Here is a 20,748-nt window from a genome sequence, read left to right on the forward strand (position 1 = left end):
TAGTTGGTCATGGCGACTAAGGCGGAGGTTGAAGGTCCAGTGTTTGTCAGGTGTTGGGATAGGTGGTGTTCAATAGTGACAAGGTCATGGGCAACAGGGATGTTACTGTACAGGGAGGCGGCACTGACAGTGATGAGCAAGACACCGTGTAGTAAAGGAACAGCTACTGAGGAGAGTCGCTGGAGGAAACAGATGATGTCTTTTACTGGTAATAGGCTGAAGGGGCTGATCTATGACAGCAGATATTCTCTCAGTGGGGCACAGTAACTGGCCCCAAAAGGGCGTCCTGTGTGGTTGGGTTTATGAAATTTAGGAAGAATGTAGAAGTGTGGAGGATAGACTTAATGATTTTAGGAGTGACTGGAGTTACTGCTGGATTTCAGGAATGGGTTTGCTGTAGCAGGGTTTGTAAGTAGACATATCTGACAACTGGAGACCCTCAAGGTAGTCCCCTCTCCCAACCCCTTGCCTCAAAGCTCGTATCCCTGTAATAGACCTAGATGCAATACCTGTCCCATACATCCTCCCACCACCACCACCACCACCACCACCACCACCACCACCACCACCTACTCCAGGCCTGTCACAGATATCTTCTATCCCATCAGTAGCAGTGCTATCTGTGAAAGCAATCATGTGATCTACAAACAGTGCTGCAACCACCATGCTGCTTTCTACATGGGCACGACAAATAACAACCTGTTTGTCCAAACAAGTGGCTACTGTCAAACGGTGGACAAGAGACAGCTGGAGCACCCAGATGCTGCACATGCAGCTCAACACGATGTACTTCACTTCAATAACTGGTTCAAACCCGTGCCATCTGTGTCCTTTCTACTGACATCAGCACATCTGAACTGTGCAGGTGGAACTCTCCCTACAACATATCTTTCATTCTCACAACCCCCTTCGCCTCAACCTTCTCACCCACCCCTCCCACTCCAGCACTATCCATGCCTCCTATTCCACCAACGCACCTACTAATCATTTCCCCTCCTCTATGTCTTCGCCTCTCCTCTTCCCCCCCCAACACAGCCAATCAGTTCTGTACCTAACAGGTACAGGTGTAGTGCCCCACCACACACCTGCCCACTCTCACACCAGCACATCATCTTCCTCCACCCCTAGCCTCCCACACCTCACCCTCCTCACCCAAATTGTGCGTTATAGGATTAAATCATTTAAATAATACATCACAATTGTGTACCCAGTCTCAATGAAGATTATTGTTCATTAGATAATTTGACCTGCCGGAGACTAAAGGATAGAGAGATGTCTTCAATTGTCATTTACGCTTTCAAACCATAGCTGGGTAAGGAGACGATGCACACACTGCCACAAAGTGGGTAGCAAGGCGTCCAGCAAGAACTTGAGAATCAGTACAAATATTACCCTGACAGAAGAAGTGCAGAACAGCTGTTGATCTCTGGTGGCCCAGAAGACTATGGAGTTAGGCTTATACCCGGCATGAAAATGTGTATGTTCCCAAGGAGGAGATGCAGAACTACCATCATTCCTTCTTACTGTGTTTAACTGGATAGTTAGCCTTTGCACAAAGCTGCTTAAAGGTGAGGAGGATGGTCTGTGAAGGGTCTCACTTGACAAGTTGCAGGAACCTTCAATGATCCTGGATATCCGTTGGAATATCTTCAGTCTACTATGGCATCTGTCAGCAGGTGAGGACTCTGTATGAAGGGGACTACCAGTTCCCACAGCACAGGCACAGGCAATCATGTCAGAGATGCCTCCCACCATCTCATTGATGAAATATGACAGCGAGGCAGTGATACGACAGAAGAGGCACATAACTGACAGTTGGCTCTTCTAAGAGCCCAACCTGATAAATGGTCCACTGGACAGTGACAAGAGAGGGACAGGATCATCGGAAAGTGGTCACTGTCAAAGATTATCGTGTAGCACAAACTGTAGTGAAGTGGCGAGACTCAAGGAAGAGAATGTAAGGTTGACTGCCAAAAATGTATCCCCATGGGTGGCACTGAATTTGGTAGGAATCTCTTAATTGAGGAGACACACAAGAAGCTGGTCCATTAGAAGGACCCCTACTAGGCAACTTGGTAATACCTTATAGGGGGTGTGCACACAGAAATCCCATAATCCCATAGTAGGAGGGAAAGGGGGGGGGAGGTTATTAGGTTAAAGTGGTTATCTGAAGGTAAGTAAATGTCCTGCTTTGATGTAAATGTGCATTACAAATGGTGATCTTGATCGTCACTTGCACTGACACTACTATAGCTTCCAATGTGATACAGAGAGGAATCCACTTATTGATGACACCTGTGCAAACCCATGTACAGAACCCTCTTCATGTTCTCTTGGGACCAGTATGGTCCCAACAGACTGCACGGTAGCCTCAAAGAGTTGGGGAATGGTCATCAATGAAGTGTGCTTCTTGGAGAGCAACACAGATTGCAGAACAAGAACAAATCAGTAGTTCTAGCAGGTAACAGTTATATCAACTATAGTTCCATTGGATCAGCCCACTGAAGGAGACCTGGTTAGGTGTGAAGGGGCCAGGAGGGCGGGTCATGCACTATGATCAATGTTTACAGGTGTGGATGGCGTAAGGGGTCAGGCGCTTCCAGCGTCACTGCAGTAGCCTACTCCTAAGATTTCTTCTTATTCTCTTTAACAACTTCTGATGGGCAAAATTCCTGTGAGGGCTTACTCACTGTAGGTATAGGAACATGGGAAGAGTGAACATGCCTCGGATCCACAGTCCACGGCTCCTTCAGTCAGTGACTGGTGTCAGGCCTCCGCTTTGTGGATTTGCAGTGAGAGCGTTCCAAAGCCGAAGCCCTGTCGCTAGTAGATGCCACAGGAGGAAGCTGCTTCTACAGCGAGGTGCAGGGAGCAGTTCCCAAAGGTGGCGCTGGAGGAGATGACAGAGGCGAGGGCCTATTGCCCCCACAGTTAAGTTTATTTGTGCGAACATAGCGTGTCGAAGTGGAGCGAGTAAATACGTGAGGTACTGCTGATGACCTGGTCACAGCAGTGGCAAAGGTCAATATCACTGTGACTGGATGCAAATGATCGTATTTTTTCCAAACTTCAAAATAAGAGAGATGATCTCTCTCTTTCAGATCCCGGATTTTATGTTCCTCAAATGGGTTAACACACTTCGGAGTTGGGGAGGGTGGTTATCTCCACAGTTGACAGACAGTTTGTAGCACACATGGAGAATTTTCATGATGTGGTCAGCCACATTCTCCACAAATCAGGTTGTATTTGAACACAGAAGACATTTGCCCGAAGTGCTTACTTTTAAAATATGGTGTCATATTGCAGCAGTAACACAATTGACCTCTTCTAGAATCAGATTCCCCTGTAAAATGAAGAGATATGCAGCAGTGTCTACCTCATTGTCCGGTGGCTCTCGATGTACAAAATGGATTCCTCACATCCGCAAATGTTTTCCAAGTTCTTCATCTGTCAGCAGCATCAGTTCCCGATGAAAAATTAATCTTTTTACCGTGTTGAGGTTCTTGTGGTGGTGTGATGGTAGCAGATACACCACCAAGTTGTTTACAAGAGATTAATGCCTAAGACTGAGTAGGATTTGGCACCTTAATTAAGATGGAACCACTTTGCTATTTGATAAGAGAAGGGAGATCACCAAAAACACTTTCAATAGAAGATTGGTTTAGTAGAGAGAGAAGACCTTCTATCTGTTTGGGTGCAAATCCCTCGAATTTGTGTTCCCCTCCTGACATAGCCAAGGAGGAAACAATCCAAGTGTAGAAACAATCAGCACTAAACTGTTGTCCATACTGGAAAGATTGCTGGAGCCTCACAGCTGCCAGTTGTCCTGTGATGCCACATATCCACCATGATGGCGCCCTACTTTGAACGTGTGTTGTTCTCCACATCTGCCACCTGCCAAGGTAAAGGCCACCTGGCACGATAGCCAGTGCCCTGGGTCCAGGCGCCGCCAAACGGACGGGCACCTATTCCTCAATAAGCGCAGGGAGATGACAGTTCGAGCCTCGACAGTGTGACCCCTGCGTGGTCTGGCGGTCACCAATCCACAGGTACCTGACGACCTCCACACTGACTGGCTATCACGTTAGATAGTGGGCAATCTTCTCCACATGGCTCGCACAATCTGTAAAAAATTTGAAAAGGTGGATATCAAACCGAGATCCGGGGACTGAACGCAAGATAACCAAAATATGTGTTGTAAAATTAAGGAACAAAGTGGAAGGAGCCAGAATCGACATCCTAAGAGTGAGCTACGTTGTCAACAGGAAATCTGTCAGAGAAAGTCAGAGAAAATATATAACGAGAGAGAAAAATAACAGCACAGAAAAAGATGAATACCTGCCATGGCTCTGGACCCCTTGCTCCCACGCACCTACTCCGAAAGAGTTCCGAGTCCCGTGAGGGCTTCTCTCGTGATTCCCACTTCTTCATAGAAACAAGCACTACCATTTCATTCTTCATAACCGGTACTGCCAGAGAGTTTTCGTCAGTGGGAGAATGGTACAGAACGCACTCAGCCTTATGAGGCCAACTGAGGAGCCACTCGACTGATTAGTAGTTGTTCCAAGGTCAAGAAACCCAACAATGACCAGGAGAGCAGCGCGCTAACCACATACCTCACTGTACTGCTGCTGGAGAGAGCACTGGCAGGGAATGACACACAGGGCAGTCGGGCGCCGTGGTCCTTCTAGGGCCAGAACACAGAACTTAACCTTACCCTGTTTTTTTTTTTTTCTCATGGTGATAATTACCAGGTGTACCGGTATGAAATGAGCATTAAGATACAAATGTGTCGATAGGGAACATTTGTTGTGAACGAGCCTTAATTTTTTTTGTTTGGTTGGTATGACATCTGTCAGAGATATTTAGTATACATCAAGTCATGGAACAAACATCATCATACGTTTTCATCGTGTTAACAATGTCGAATTTTGTACCAGAAAGTGATGATTTGCGGAAAGCATTAATTTTTTGTTTTCATTTGAAAAAAAGTGCTGCAGAGTTGCATCAAATGCTTGTTGAGGTGATCATGCTCTATCAGAAGCAACATGCAAAAGATGGTTTCAGCAGTTCAGAAATAATGAATTTGATGTAAGAAATGAAGAACGTGGAGACCACCAAGAAAGTTCGAAGACGCCGAATTGCAAGCAATATTGGATGAAGATGATACTTAGAGTCAGAAGAAAATTGCAGCAATGCTAAATGTTGCACAACAAACAATTTCTGACCATTTGAACGCTATGGAAAAGATCAAAAAGTGTGGAAAATGGGTGCCACATGAATTGAATGAAAGACAGATGGAAAACCGAAAAAACATTTGTCAAATTTTGTTTCAAAGTCATGAAAGAAAATCAATTTTGCATCGAATTGTTACTGGCGATGAAAAATGGATTTATTTTAAGAATCCTAAACGGGAAAAATCATGGATTAATCCGGGACAACCATCAACATCGACTGCAAAACCAGATCGATTTGGCAAGAAGACAGTGCTCTGTGTTTGGTGGGATCAGAAAGGTGTGGTGTAAATGGCTCTGAGCACTATGGGACTTAACAGCTATGGTCATCAGTCCCCTAGAACTTACAACTACTTAAACCTAACTAACCTAAGGACAGCACACAACACCCAGCCATCACGAGGCAGAGAAAATCCCTGACCCCGCCGGGAATCGAACCCGGGAACCCGGGCGTGGGAAGCGAGAACGCTACCGCACGACCACGAGATGCGGGCAAGGTGTGGTGTATCATGAGCTTTTAAACCCCAGTGAAACTGAATACTAATCGCTACAGACAACAAATGATCAATTTGAACTATGCATTGATCGAAAAAAGACCAGAATGGGCCGGAAGACATGCAAAGAAATTTTTTTACTCAACAATGCACCTGCACTCAAAGCAAAACTGGTTCAGGATACAATCAAAACACTTGGCTGGGAGCTGCTACCCCACCCGCCGTATTCACCAGACTTGGCCCCTTCCAACTACCATTTGTTTTCATCAATGGGAGACGCGTTGGCTGAGGAACACTTCGATTCCTACGAAGAAGTCGAAAATTGGGTGGCTGATTGGTTTGCTTCAAAAGACCAACATTTCTATTGGCGTGGTGTCCACAAATTGCCAGAAAGGTGGTCAAAATGTATAGAAATCAATGGTCAGTACTTTGAATACAATGTTTTTACTTTTCAATACAAAATAAGTGTTTCACTTTCACAAAAAAAACGCTCATTTCATACCGATACACCTGGTAAAACTTTAGTATTAGCCCTTCGATTTTTTATTTTACATCTCACTTTTATGAAGGGCTAAATGTAAATGGACAAGAAATTATGGAGGAAAAGCTGTTGACATGACAAAAATTAATAGCTTGTTTGTGTGCTGGAATTGGTGCAGTTAGGAGTCAACAAGATGTTCCACTATTCTTACTATACCCCAAACTTGGCAATGAAAGACCTCGCTTCCTTTTCCCAAAGGGTGATGTGTCGACTCAGTAAACCGCCCGACAGTTTCTTCAATTGAACATTGGTTTCACTCTAAGCCCAGGAATTCGTGATGTCTTGTACTGTTTAACCTAAGCCCACATATACAGAACTGTATTTGCAGATGTGTAGCTCCACCACCCTTTACAAATTATGGCCACTTTTAGAATTCTGGTGCACCAGGCACCTGTCGTGCAGCTTAGGGACTGTCTCACAATGAAGTGTGAAAGAAAATGGATATTCACCTGACCAGATTTGCCCAGCTTTAGTAAGATCTGGCATGAGACTATGATAGAATACCACCTGAGGCACTGCAAGCCTTAAGTATAAATTCAATAGCCAGATTGACTGAGGTCATAAACAGAATTTATGAGACAGGAATTTGGCCTCTAAGACCTACTTGGCCGGGACATACACTGCGTAGGAATTGTCTGCAACAACCTACTTCTACACAAATGGTGAAACATGAAAGAATGCAAAGATTAAAGGACAATTAGTTTCAACTGTCATGTTACAGAGGCTGCAACGACAATGATATTAAGATGAACTGAAAAGAAAAATTGAGGAAAATACTGGGGAAGGCAAGTTTTGGTTCAGGAAGTGCAAAGAAACAAGAGATGCTATGGGTTGCCTGAGGATGATCAGAGAATGGATAATAAAAATGAAGAAGTAGGTGTATATTTTATTTCAACTAGGGCACGACTTTAAATACAGTCACTTGGTATGGGCTGGAAAGATTGAAAGTTAATGGAGATGTAGACAAAGCAAATACTGAGAGTACAGAAAAGAGACTGAAGATATGAGCATTGGAAGGGATGTAAGGGATGCCCATTGTCACTGAAGCTGTTCAACATATATGGAGACAAATTGAGATGCAAGGCCTTAGATGACGCAAGAGGCATTATAACTGGAGAAGAAAAGATAAAGATTATAAAATATGTTGACAATCAAGCAGTGCCAGCAGAATCTGAAGAGAAGCAACAGCAGATGTTGAAGAGTATTGGAGGAAGGAAAAAGTAAGAATGAAGATAAATATGCTATAGGAAAGACAAAAGTTATGAGAACAAGCAATAAGAAAGCTACAGTTAACACAGTCTTACTTGGTAATTAGATAGAACAAATAAAATACTGTATGTACCTGGGAAGCTTAATGACATGGAATGGGTACTGTATATAAGAAATAAGGAGGTGGACACATATGGGAAAAAGGCATTTGAAAAGGTGAAGCAGTTACTAACATTTAGAAGAATTCCGATGGAGCTGTTGCATGAAAGTCATTTTTCATCCACCTACATAGACCTCACCTCCTCTTGGCTTGCTAATGGGCGATGTGTGTCTGTAGAAAACTGCAATCTGCAGGATACTGCATCTGTATGACAAAACCTGAATTGGCCTTTTGAAGCCCAGTAAACTACGGTATATTGCTAGGATTATTCTACTACAATTAGACCATTTGGATTTCAGTTATTAAGTTATCTGTGGAAATATGTTTCGATAGGATATGACGAATCTCTTGATTTCTCTGCAAAGATGAAAGTGTATGATCAGTGCCACATTAAGTGACTTTTAATTTGATCAATTTGACTGCCAAGTATTAACTCTGGGCAAGCAATTTATCAGAGCATGTGCATTCAGTAACTGCATCATACATATGCCAGCATCATTCAGATACAGCATAATTCTGCAGAGGTAACAAAATTCAATGGAGGGTCATAATGCAACTCCAATGTATGTGGATGCACAGCTGTGCCAATCACTCGTTTAAAAACATAGTGACATGCATCAATAATCTCCAGTTACAAAATTCACCTAAAAGTTGCTCGGTTGCCAGCTGAAAAATTGAGGTGCAGAGTCAACATCATTCGTCATCAATCCAAAACTCGCATGGAACATGAAAGTTTGTGCAACATTATGTTGGTGATCTAAGCAGCCGTAAATTGCTTGAAGCATTCTGCTTAAAAGCTTGATGTTAGTGGAGCCTAATCACAAAGTAATAAATTACTATTGTTGATTGACACTTACATTTAATTGTCTGGTAGAGTTTCAGTCCTCGCCTGTTGATATCACATGCTGTCACTGAGCCACTGTGGTGTTCTGACCTGCAATTACATAATTACTATTAAAATTACTGCAAATAACATAAAACTACCTTACAAGTCAATGATCATTATCACTAGGCAATGTAATGGTTTGTCTTGATCGCTATTATACGTATATTTTTTAATGCACCTTCCATGTTTTGGGCACAACCATCATAAGAATCATATTTAAAAAACTCAATACACTATCACGTCAGTTCACATACACATACAGCCACGGTACAAGTGTCCATGAAGTGACCAGATACAGTGTATCAAGTTTTCTAGATGTGATTTGGATGATGGCTGTGACCAAACACGTAAGGTGTATTGAGTGAGTGAGTGAGTGAGAGAGAGAGAGAGAGAGAGAGAGAATAGTGACCAAGATAGCAAAATTACATTAATTAAAATTAATCTTGTCTTGATTTGAGACTTCAACTAACAATAGATTTAAGTTTATTTAAATAGTATTTTAAGCTCTTTGATAATGATTCTCATTCATTCCTTCAGTTATGTAGATGCCATTGAGGAGTGTCAAGAGGCATCCAGAAATGATTTACAATAGTGTTTTTTTGTACTTTATTTATTACCGGACATGTGTCAATGTAGTTGAGATCTCTCAATATATTCGCCCCCTCCCCTCTCCCAAACATCAATAGACAGCTCCAGCTGTTCTGGTAAGTTCATTACTGCATCACAGGACTGCTGTTTTGGATATTAAACATGCAGCTGTGGGCAGCTCCCAGCAATTCTCTGTTGTTGCCAAATTTCTTACCTTGAACCATCCTTCCTGTTAGCGAATAAAGAATAATGGTATGGAGTGAGTTCCGGTAAATATGGTGGATGTGGCACAAAAATGAACTCCAGTGATGTCAACTTTGTAACTTTTGAACTGGCAAACCCAACTATTGCCAGCTTTCCAATCCTGCACCCCACGGGTCATGCCCATGTGGTCGACTCAGACGCAAGACCTGCCTCTTCAGCAACCCACTATCTCCTACCAAACGTAAGGCAGGACCGTGCGTGAAAGCAGCTGTGTTATGAATTAGCTATGTTGCAATTACTGTACAGGATTCTATATGGGCCCGACAAGTAACTAACTGTGTAGCATGAATGACCATTGCTAAACCGTGGCAAACTGCAAATTTGACCATCCACTAGCTGAACATGTAGCACATCACAACACATATGACATCAACAGCTGCTTCGCTATGCAGGTGATAATTTTCTCTTCAGCAATATTGCAATCCCCCTGACCTAAATGTCTGCTAAACTGTTTCCCAGTGCCTCACCTTAATTCCCCTCTCCCTTTCCCACCTGTCACCCTTTCTCCCTTCCCTCCCTGTCTCCCTTTTCACCTTCCTCTCCTTTCCTCCCCTCTGTCTCCCTTACATGCCTTACCCTCTAAACCCCTTTCATATTGTTGTGCAGCAGCTGAATTATCTGTCAAAAGACCTGCCACACTATACCACTACACACACCTTGCCTGGCATGTCCTTCCGTACACCACTGCCCCACATCCATCTGTGCAGGCAACTCCTCTGAATAAAAGTATTCAATAGTCTGTCTTGCCGTAGCCCCAAGAGTGTGTATTTGGGTGTGTATCTGGTTGCGTGTGTGAATGTGTGTACTTTTGTTAGAGAAAGAGCAAGTGCTCGAAAGCTAGTATGAATACCTGTTTCTGTTGTGCCTGTCTATACACCACACATCAGTCCACTACATGCGAGTGTCTGCCTTTCCCCAATTTTACAAGCTATTCCATTCACAAATTTCCACTGCTGTTTTTCATTATTATAAATATATGTATATGTAAGCCTACTGTAAAATGAAGTGTGTGCTCAAACTGTAACTCTAATTGTAAATGTGTACTGACACATCCAATATTGCTCTAAACAACAACTGAAGGAGGAATATTTAAATAAGTGAATTCCTGCTACTACGACAACACTGTCTATTGCCAAGGGGAAGTAAGAACTGCAGCTAGTGCGAAGGGGGCACTTGTCAAAATATTGTTCATGAAATGGAAATACCAACTTGGCAGAACAACTGGAAGCTCACCATTAATCAATCACGCCAAGAAAACTTGAGAGATTATATTTTTTCATTACTAACACACACATGAAAAGGAGTCATTTAATGCAATTTGTCTTTAAAAAAACTATTATAGTCCAAAATGTTACAGAGATCTGTTAGTAGGTAAGTTACAACAAAGACTGAATATAATTACTGAGATAAACAGAGTGAGACTCTCATGATGGAAGGTGGATGACAAAATAGGTTAGTACAAGTGGGAAAGGAGAAAATTACACAACTAAAAAAGAAATTTGTACATAATAGATTTCAGTTATCAGTCGTCCTTTGGAATATTTATTGGCAGATCTAGATTTCGACTAGCAACTAGCCATTCTCAATGCACTATCCTTTTTTGGTCAATGCATGTAATGCCTGTTTGTCTGGCTTTGTACACAGTTCATGAATTGTGTACAAAGCCACACAAACAGGCATCAGCCAATAAATATTCCAAAGGACGACTGATAGCTGAAATCTAATATTTACAAATCAAAATAACGGTCACTGCGTGCAACAGCCTCTGAATGAAGGGTAACCTGATAAGAAGAAATTCATTTGACCAATCTTCCCAGCTTCAGAATTCCATTTCAATCATTAGATATGAGAAATCTGACTCACACAACAGGAGTGGCATTAAACTCAGAAACAACGACATTACAACTGTAGTCAAATACACTCAGATATCCCCTGCATGAACATTTTATTCACCTTCTGCCAGCTGCAGCTTCTTTCGCTCTACGGTTCCGAGTTGCTCGTACCTCCTCTCGTATCCTTTGCAACTCTTTAATCACGTCAGTCTCAGGAGGAAATAATGCTGTGTCCAACAGTGATCTGTGTTTCACACCTGATGTCGGGCTTTGCAGGTACAGGTAAATGAGACGGCACGTTGGCTGCAAAAATGTCAAAACATGAATTATATTATACAATGTAGGCTTTCACGGCCGGTACTGACTTCACTTAAAACTTCTGGGCTGGTAAGCCGTGGTTAATGCATAAAACTCTCCCCCAACATTTTGTCTCCAACTGTGGGAGACATTCTCTGAGCTAAAGCCACTTTACCTCGCAAGATGTCTCCCGCAATCTGAGACGAAACGTCAGGGGAGGGTTTTATACATCGACCATGGCCTATCAACCTGTAAGTTTTAAGTGAAGACAAATTATATTTTGTACAGGTAACTTGAAAAACCTTCAGTTACTTGAAAAACAGAAGCTATTACCACTAAGAAGCTGCACTATGACTATTTATTTGTGGCAGATTTCATATTCTAGTTTGTGCAATCATAACACTGGCTTGCTAGAATGAACCATTGTCATCACAGTTATAATGCACTATGTGTTGTGTATATTATGTATACTATGTATAGTCTGGATGATTGACTGATCTGGCCTTGCAACACTTTCCAAAACGGCCTTGCTGTGCTGGTACTGCGAACAGCTGAAAACAAGGGGAAACTACAGCCGTAATTTTTCCCGAGGGCATGCAGCTTCACTGTATGGTTAAATGATGATGGCATCCTCTTGGGTAAAATATTCCGGAGGTAAAATAGTCCCCCATTCAGATTTCCGGGCGGGGACTACTCAAGAGGACGTCGTTATCAGGAGAAAGAAGACTGGCGTGCTACGGATCGGAGCATGGAATGTCAGATCCCTTAATCGGGCAGGTAGGTTTGAAAATTTAAAAAGGGAAATGAATAGGTTGAAGTTAGATAGAGTGGGAATTAGTGAAGTTCGGTGGCAGGAGGAACAAGACTTTTGGTCAGGTGATTACAGGGTTATATACACCAAATCAAATAGGGGTAATGCAGGAGTAGGTTTAATAATGAATAGGAAAATAGGAATGCGGGTAAGCTACTACAAACAGCATAGTGAACGCATTATTGTGGCCAAGATATATACGAAGCCCACACCTACTACAGTATTACAAATTTATATGCCAACTAGCTCTGCAGATGGCGAAGAAATTGAAGAAATGTATGATGAGATAAAAGAAATTATTCAGGTAGTGAAGGGAGACGAAAATTTAATAGTCATGGGTGACTGGAATTCGACCGTAGGAAAAGGAAGAGAAGGAAACGTAGTACGTGAATATGGATTGGGGCTAAGACATGAAAGAGGAAGCCGCCTGATAGAATTTTGCTCAGAGCATAACTTAATCATAGCTAACACTTGGTTCAAGAATCATGAAAGAAGGTTGTATACATGGAAGAATCCTGGAGATACTAGAAGGTATCAGATAGATTATATAATGGTAAGACAGAGATTTAGGAACCAGGTTTTAAATTGTAAGACATTTCCAGGAGCAGATGTGGACTCTGACCACAATCTATTGGTTATGAACTGTAGATTAAAACTGAAGAAACTGCAAAAAGGTGGGAATTTAAGGAGATGGGACCTGGATAAACTGAAAGAACCAGAGGTTGTACAGAGTTTCAGGGAGAGCATAAGGGAACAATTGACAAGAATGGGGGAAAGAAATACTGTGGAAGAAGAATGGGTAGCTTTGAGGGATGAAGTAGTGAAGGCAGCAGAGGATCAAATAGGTAAAAAGACGAGGGCTAGTAGAAATCCTTGGGTAACAGAAGAAATATTGAATTTAATTGATGAAAGGAGAAAATATAAAAACGCAGTAAATGAAGCAGGCAAAAGGGAATACAAACATCTGAAAAATGAGATCGACAGGAAGTGCAAAATGGCTAAGCAGGGATGGCTAGAGGGCAAATGTAAGGATGTAGAGGCTTATCTCACTAGGGGTAAGATAGATACTGCCTACAGGAAAATTAAAGAGACCTTTGGAGAAAAGAGAACCACTTGTATGAATATCAAGAGCTCAGATGGAAACCCAGTTCTAAGCAAAGAAGGGAAAGCAGAAAGGTGGAAGGAGTATATAGAGGGTCTATACAATGGCGATGTACTTGAGGACAATATTATGGAAATGGAAGAGGATGTAGATGAAGATGAAATGGGAGATACAATACTGCGTGAAGAGTTTGACAGAGCACTGAAAGACCTAAGTCGAAACAAGGCCCCGGGAGTAGACAACATTCCATTAGAACTACTGACGGCCTTGGGAGAGCCAGTCCTGACAAAACTCTACCATCTGGTGAGCAAGATGTATAAGACAGGCGAAATACCCTCAGACTTCAAGAAGAATATAATAATTCCAATCCCAAAGAAAGCAGGTGTTGACAGATGTGAAAATTACCGAACTATCAGTTTAATAAGTCACAGCTGCAAAATATTAACGCAAATTCTTTACAGACGAATGGAAAAACTAGTAGAAGCCGACCTCGGCGAACATCAGTTTGGATTCCGCAGAAATGTTGGAACACGTGAGGCAATACTGACCCTACGACTTATCTTAGAAGCTAGATTAAGGAAAGGGAAACCTACATTTCTAGCATTTGTAGGCTTAGAGAAAGCTTTTGACAATGTTGACTGGAATACTCTCTTTCAAATTCTAAAGGTGGCAGGGGTCAAATACAGGGAGCGAAAGGCTATTTACAATTTGTACAGAAACCAGATGGCAGTTGTAAGAGTTGAGGGGCATGAAAGGGAAGCAGCGGTTGGGAAGGGAGTGAGACAGGGTTGTAGCCTTTCCCCGATGTTATTCAATCTGTATATTGAGCAAGCAGTAAAGGAAACAAAAGAAAAATTCAGAGTAGGTATCAAAGTCCATGGAGAAGAAATAAAAACGTTGAGGTTTGCCGATGACATTGTAATTCTGTCAGAGACAGCAAAGGACTTGGATGAGCAGCTGAACGGAATGGACAGTGTCTTGAAAGGAGGATATAAGATGAACATCAACAAAAGCAAAATGAGGATAATGGAATGTAGTCGAATTAAGTCGGGTGATGCTGAGGCAATTAGATTAGGAAATGAGACACTTAAAGTAGTAAAGGAGTTTTGCTATTTGGGGAGCAAAATAACTGATGATGGTCGAAGTAGAGAGGATACAAAATGTAGACTGGCAATGGAAAGGAAAGCGTTTCTGAAGAAGAGAAATTTGTTAATATCGAGTATAGATTTAAGTGTCAGGAAGTCGTTTCTGAAAGTATTTGTATGGAGTGTAGCCATGTATGGAAGTGAAACATGGATGATAAATAGTTTGGACAAGAAGAGAATAGTAGCTTTCGAAATGTGGTGCTACAGAAGAATGCTGAAGATTAGATGGGTAGATCACAAAACTAATGAGGAGGTATTGAATAGAATTGGGGAGAAGAGGAGTTTGTGGCACAACTTGACAAGAAGAAGGGACCGGTTCGTAGGACATGTTCTGCGGCATCAAGGGATCCCCATTTTAGCACTGGAGGGCAGCGTGGAGGGTAAAAATTGTAGAAGAAGACCAACAGATGAATACACTAAGCAGATTCAGAAGGATGTAGGTTGCAGTAAGTACTGGGAGATGAAGAAGCTTGCACAGGATAGAGTAGCATGGAGAGCTGCATGAAACCAGTCTCAGGACTGAAGACAACACAACAACAACATGTATTGTGCAAAGCTTTTTTTAATAAAACAGGTTAATTTACAAAATCTTTGTACAGTGCACACTGGCTAAACCTAACAAGCCAATATGATTTGATTGTGTTGACTATAATATGATAGCACTATTGAAACTAACAAGGAGACCACCCAGCAAGTGGATTTTTGTAATTTTTTTATATATGTACTGTATGTCGAATTCAGAACTCAAATGTCAGTTAACCAAAGCATTTTGATGCAACTCTCAAAAATTCTCAAGAAAAATGACTTTGAAGATTTCCTTGGAACTACAATTCACTAGAGCTTAGATGATTTTTTTGATGGGGCAAGTGGCTTGCTCAGTAGTGTCTGAGATAAGTAATTGCGTGAACAATGGATCGTTGGAACAAATCACTCTATAGCCTTTTTCCATTTTATTTTTATCATTGAACATAATTACCTATTTCATTTAAATGTAAAATTCATCAAATAGATATCCACTCATCATTTTTTATGAAAAATGCACATTATCTTGCTTCTAATTAGATGCACTGCAAATATATATTCTGAATTATCAATATTTTTAAAACATTTTTAATAAAGGTAATTTCAATAACAGACATTACAAATTTATTAACAATGTTTTATAAAATGTTGATAATTAAGAATTTATGTTTGCAGTGAAAACTGAAAATTTGTATGCAATATGTAACCGTAATGAAGAAGACTTCCATTTTTCTCAAAAACGGAGAGTAAATATGTCTTAATCAGCATATATTCGATGTAATTTATATTTAAATAATGAAAGTATTCGAATTAAAGAAAAAAGATCATAATGACATCACAGTTCTCTAACAATACCACAAGAGCCACACAACCCTTCTTCGTGAAAATCAACTCCATGTTAAGTAAATTTGAATTCCTTGGAAAACTTAAAAGTCGATTTTCTTGAGTATTTTTGAGAATTACATTGAACTCCTTCGGCGACTGATACTTGAGTGATGAACTTCTTATCCCAAAAATATAAAAAATTACAAAAATTCAACTGTCGGGTGGTCTCTTTGTGAACCACATTCCTCCTCCTTGGCTGTCGTCTTGGTTTTCCATAAAATCATGTTTTCAGAAATAACAAGGAGAGGATGATGATGTCAGGAAATAGTGTTTTGGAGATAGAGACAAACTACAATTGTTTCTGCTGGGGTGAATGAGAGCTCTCCTAATGAGATAACTTATTTGGAGTTTTTATACCCTAAATTTTAACACTGCCAATCAAATCAATAAGAGCTTCCAAAGGACTGGAGTATGTTTTTCCTTCCATTTTCGAATAGCTTACGTGAAATTTAATAAACTTAATCTCATGGAACAAGAGAAAAGCAATTCATAAACTGTGATAACTGTATTAATACCGAGATCGCAAATAAAATGCAACACTGATTAGCATTATTCTAAAGTAGTAAGGGAACAGCTGTATACAGGAAAAACTATACTAAAATGACCACTACAATACAGTAAAATAAGAGGCATCTTTCAGCTGCACTTGGTGTTGGCCCCAAAAATTATTTACTGACAAGTGATCTACAACCTACTCAAATTATCTGGATTGAATGAAGTGTATCACATGCAACAATAACTGTGTGGTTCGATACTCATCCCAAATGTCTGAGTGAAGTGAGATAAAGTGAACACACAACTTGACACATTTCTTCTCAAGCAATCAACTCTATCGTTTTGAAATGGTAGGAATCTGAAGACTTCAGATTGATAGGGTTTTGTGTTCAACCACTACCAACCTTAGAGATAAAGGAATAATGTGTTCTATAGTACTGCACAGTTATTAAGAAAATGATCAAACCCCCTAACCTTTCACTAGTGACACTACTAATCAGTACAGTGACCGAGGCATTTTAAATATCATTGTATCCAACACATCCTTTCAAGGAAATAAGGGTTTCGGGTGGACATACACTTCTTGTCAATGTCTTCAGACACACTAAAAAAATGAAAATACGAGGCAACAGTGGGAAAATCACAGTTTTCGCTGGAATTAAATATAACTACAGAATGTGACATGGAGAAATAAAGGATGGAAGTAACAGGGGGGGGGGGAATTTCAGTTAACTGGGGCATTTTAAATATGCAGAAACAACTATAAACATGGACAACTGTTTCTATAATGGCATCTGTAAGTAAGGAATGCCTTTAGATACTCAGCATGCACATAGGGACAGCTGACCACAACATTGCAGAGCTCGTATTTAGAAACTGGACTTACTTAAACACACTTCATATTTGCATCACATTTATTGATTTAGCCATTGTACTTCAATGAAGTGGGCTTAATTTGGCATAAAATGTTAAGGCAGAATTGCATTTTTCTAGAAACTGCACAGTTATTTACAGGGGGTAGAAGTATAGGCCTAATTTAAATTTGAGTGAGAATGAGATTTAAATGTAAGGGAATGGAACTGAACTTGTCTGGTAATATTACATGTAAGCTTTCAGGTAACATTTAACAATATGGTGTTACAAAGGTAACTATGAGCTGCAGCTCAAAAACTTTGTTTCATTTTCACTCAGTGGACTGGCAGTCTGGCTGCATACAGCCAGATACAGCAAAGTATCTTTTTACAAAATTGTAAGTGAGAAAATCTGTATAAAACTGAGTACAGCTAATACCTCTCTACACTTGGACAAGCCAGAAATGGATGTGTGAAGAGAATAACTGGTCAACATGAAGAATTCACAAAAATAGATATTAAAACCAACAAAACTGCATCACTGGGTTATGTTGTACAGGCACTCTCCAGCAGTCCACGTACGTACTGGAGATGAGGAAACAGATATGGTAGGTTGATTAATGGGATTCAGAGAGACTAAACAGCAAGTTAATCAGTCACTCTTTGCTGTAATAAGCCTAATGACGCCACAAGGGGAGAAGAATGGATATCCAGTTTGATCTTGTGCTGGACATTTCCATACAGATGACCAGGTAGAAATAGAGCAAAATAAGAACAAACACAGAACAGCTTCACACGAGCTTACTTTGACTGACTTGTCACACAGAATGGAATGAGAGGAAGAACTCGAGACATCTGGGTGAAGAACTGTTTCAATATTCGAGGTGCCAAATTCCGTCAAGCACTCAAGCAACAGCTGTGGAAGGATAAGAAAAGTTGGAGGAGGTTTATTTACTGACACACTCAATCTGTTAGATTGGAAAAATAATGATGGTGGTGATGATGATCACCACCACCATCGCCACCACGATGGTGATACGGAAATTTTGGATTCATACAGCAGAATAAAAACACTGTTAAGTGGCACAAACAAGGTAGTAAATCACATGGCACATTGATTCAGAGCATCAATATACTTACTGATGTCACAAAATTAAGACAGTAGAATGTCCACAGGACTGCATTGAGTGCAATAAGAGGAAGAACATCCGGCTGCCTGACCTCCGTTGTGACAGCTGGATAAAGCAACAAGGTAGGCAGCAGGAAGAACATGTTTGTCGCCCTGGAAAAGAAAATGAGGAGCAAAATCAGCTCTCAGACACTGCTCATTTCTTTAAGCAAAGTGACTCATATTGTGGTTGCTCTCTGTGATTAAATATATTTATCACTTCTTAATGAAAATACATTCCACAAAACTATGGACCTGATGACACACAAGTACACAATGTTGTATTAAATACTGTATTTTGCCACCAAACAGGTTGTACACACATCCCATGAAAAGTTTCAAGAATTATTTGAGAGCAAACTAGAATGTTACTAGCTGACCAGGTTGTACCAGCATCACTGGAAGATGACAGCACTGCAAATATGGCAATTTAAGGACCCATTTAAACATTTGAGTCCCAACAAAATATAAAAGAATTAATTTTTTTCACAAAATTACCTGTATCATCTGTTATGCGACATATGCAAAAACAAACTGGCAAAAAGTAAACAATTATTTTGAAGTTGTGGTTTCACTTTGGGACCAATGACACACACAGCTTTCAACGACCTATCACTTAACTTCCATGAATTCATAATGCCTAAAACAAATTAAGGCTAAATAAAAACCAAAAATGGGCTTACAATTTAATAGATATATGTCTCAAGTACATACTGCTTTGTACTGGCTTGCAATCTGAGCTGTTCCTCCTATCTCCAAAGATCTCTCATTTTCTTAAAGGTGGCATCTATATTCGCCTTAGTCATGCACGTTTCTACAGCCTTGAATTTGTCTTCCAGCCATTCTTGCCATGTCATTTTCAATTCCCTCCTTTGTCAACTTTTATATTCTATTTTGCTTGTTTCATTTGCTGCATATTTATATTTTCTCCTTTCATCAATTAAATTCAATATCTCCTGCGTTACCCTAGGAATTCTGCTAGGTTTTGTCTTTTTACCTGTTTTATGCATCGCTGCCTTCACTGTTTCACCTCTCTAAGTTAACCATTTGTCTTCCATTGTATTTCTTTCCCGTGTTTTAGTGTTATGTCTGAACAGTTCCTCAAACTCCAAACAACCTTTTTTTCCTCTCTCCTAGTCTCATCACCTTAAATGTTTACCTTTTCGAACATCTTCAGCCTTAATCTGAAGTTCTTAACCAATAAATTACAGTCCGAGTCCACATCTGCCCTTTGAAATGTCTTAATCTGAAATATTCCAGTGTCCTAAGTTCATGCACGATTTTTAAACCATGTGTTAGTGATGATTAAAAAATGCTCTGTGCAAAATTCTACCAGGCAGCTCCATATATCAATCCTTTCCCCCAGTAAATGATCACCTATTTTCCCTTGCCTTTCTTCTCCTATTACTAAACTTCTGTCACCCACCACAATTAAATTTTTGTATCCCTTAACTGTTTGAATAATCTCACTGAACTTTTACTGCTGTGCTGGGTGTTGATTTTATATCTACCTTGGCTACCATAATGCATTCGCAACACTGTTCATAACAGCTCACCCACATTTGTATTTTCTTTCTTTGATTCTTTGGGGATTATACTCACCATAGAAAGGCGTGAGCTGCAAATAGTATACGGGATATCACCCCGACTCCTGCTATACGAAATGCACCTCTCCACACAGGCCGGTCAAACAGAACAAAGGCTGCTGCACCACATGCTGGTAATGCTTCAATGTTCATTAAGATCACAAACAGGTATGCAGCCTTCACACACCTTGATAATAGGAAAAGAAAATATTTTGATTACCTGTAACTCACATGAAGTTCCATATAGAAATATAACTAGCAAATTAAATGTGTGGTGGATTTCAATTCGATAGCCTGACTGACACATTTCTGGAAGATCCTTATCTCTGTTTAACCTTATATAAAATAGTCAGTGAGACATTATCAATGGGCCCTACAACATGTTTCAAGGTTCAGAAGTGTGTGACAAAAGTTTGTGTGTACATGCAGACATTTCAATCCATACACTAACACTACTCACATACAATACTGAGAATGTTAGAAGTTATTATCAGAAATGCGTATTATGTTAAGGATTCAAGTCTACCACTATTTAATGAGTGAAATATTTTAACAATTCTGTGTATTCATACTTTATAATCAGTTTCAAGTAATGAAATCTCTCAGCAGTCTGATACTTGTGTAGCATCACCCTTCTTGAAGATTGGACACAGAATTGCTCCCTTCCATTCCTCAAAC

The 20,748-nt window shown here is 40.4% G+C and overlaps 1 protein-coding gene across 2 annotated transcripts in view; it reads right to left on the reverse strand.

Moving 5' to 3' along the window:
- LOC126215172 (uncharacterized) overlaps positions 1-20,748 on the reverse strand; it is a 36,554-nt gene that overhangs the window by 10,118 nt on the left and 5,688 nt on the right. The window contains exons 3-7 of one of the 2 annotated variants that reach the window (XM_049941840.1): positions 20,087-20,257; positions 18,457-18,598; positions 11,330-11,511; positions 8,496-8,572; positions 3,633-4,123 (exon numbers count right to left, since the gene is read on the reverse strand). In XM_049941840.1, coding sequence (XP_049797797.1) covers positions 4,080-4,123; positions 8,496-8,572; positions 11,330-11,511; positions 18,457-18,598; positions 20,087-20,257 — 616 coding nt within the window. In that variant the 3' untranslated portion in view covers positions 3,633-4,079. Of the gene's footprint in view, positions 1-3,632; positions 4,124-8,495; positions 8,573-11,329; positions 11,512-18,456; positions 18,599-20,086; positions 20,258-20,748 lie in introns of those variants that run through there. The other variant, XM_049941839.1, reaches the window with a different exon arrangement.

Source organism: Schistocerca nitens, chromosome 12 (assembly GCF_023898315.1).
Source record: "Schistocerca nitens isolate TAMUIC-IGC-003100 chromosome 12, iqSchNite1.1, whole genome shotgun sequence".
NCBI lineage: Eukaryota > Metazoa > Arthropoda > Insecta > Orthoptera > Acrididae > Schistocerca > Schistocerca nitens.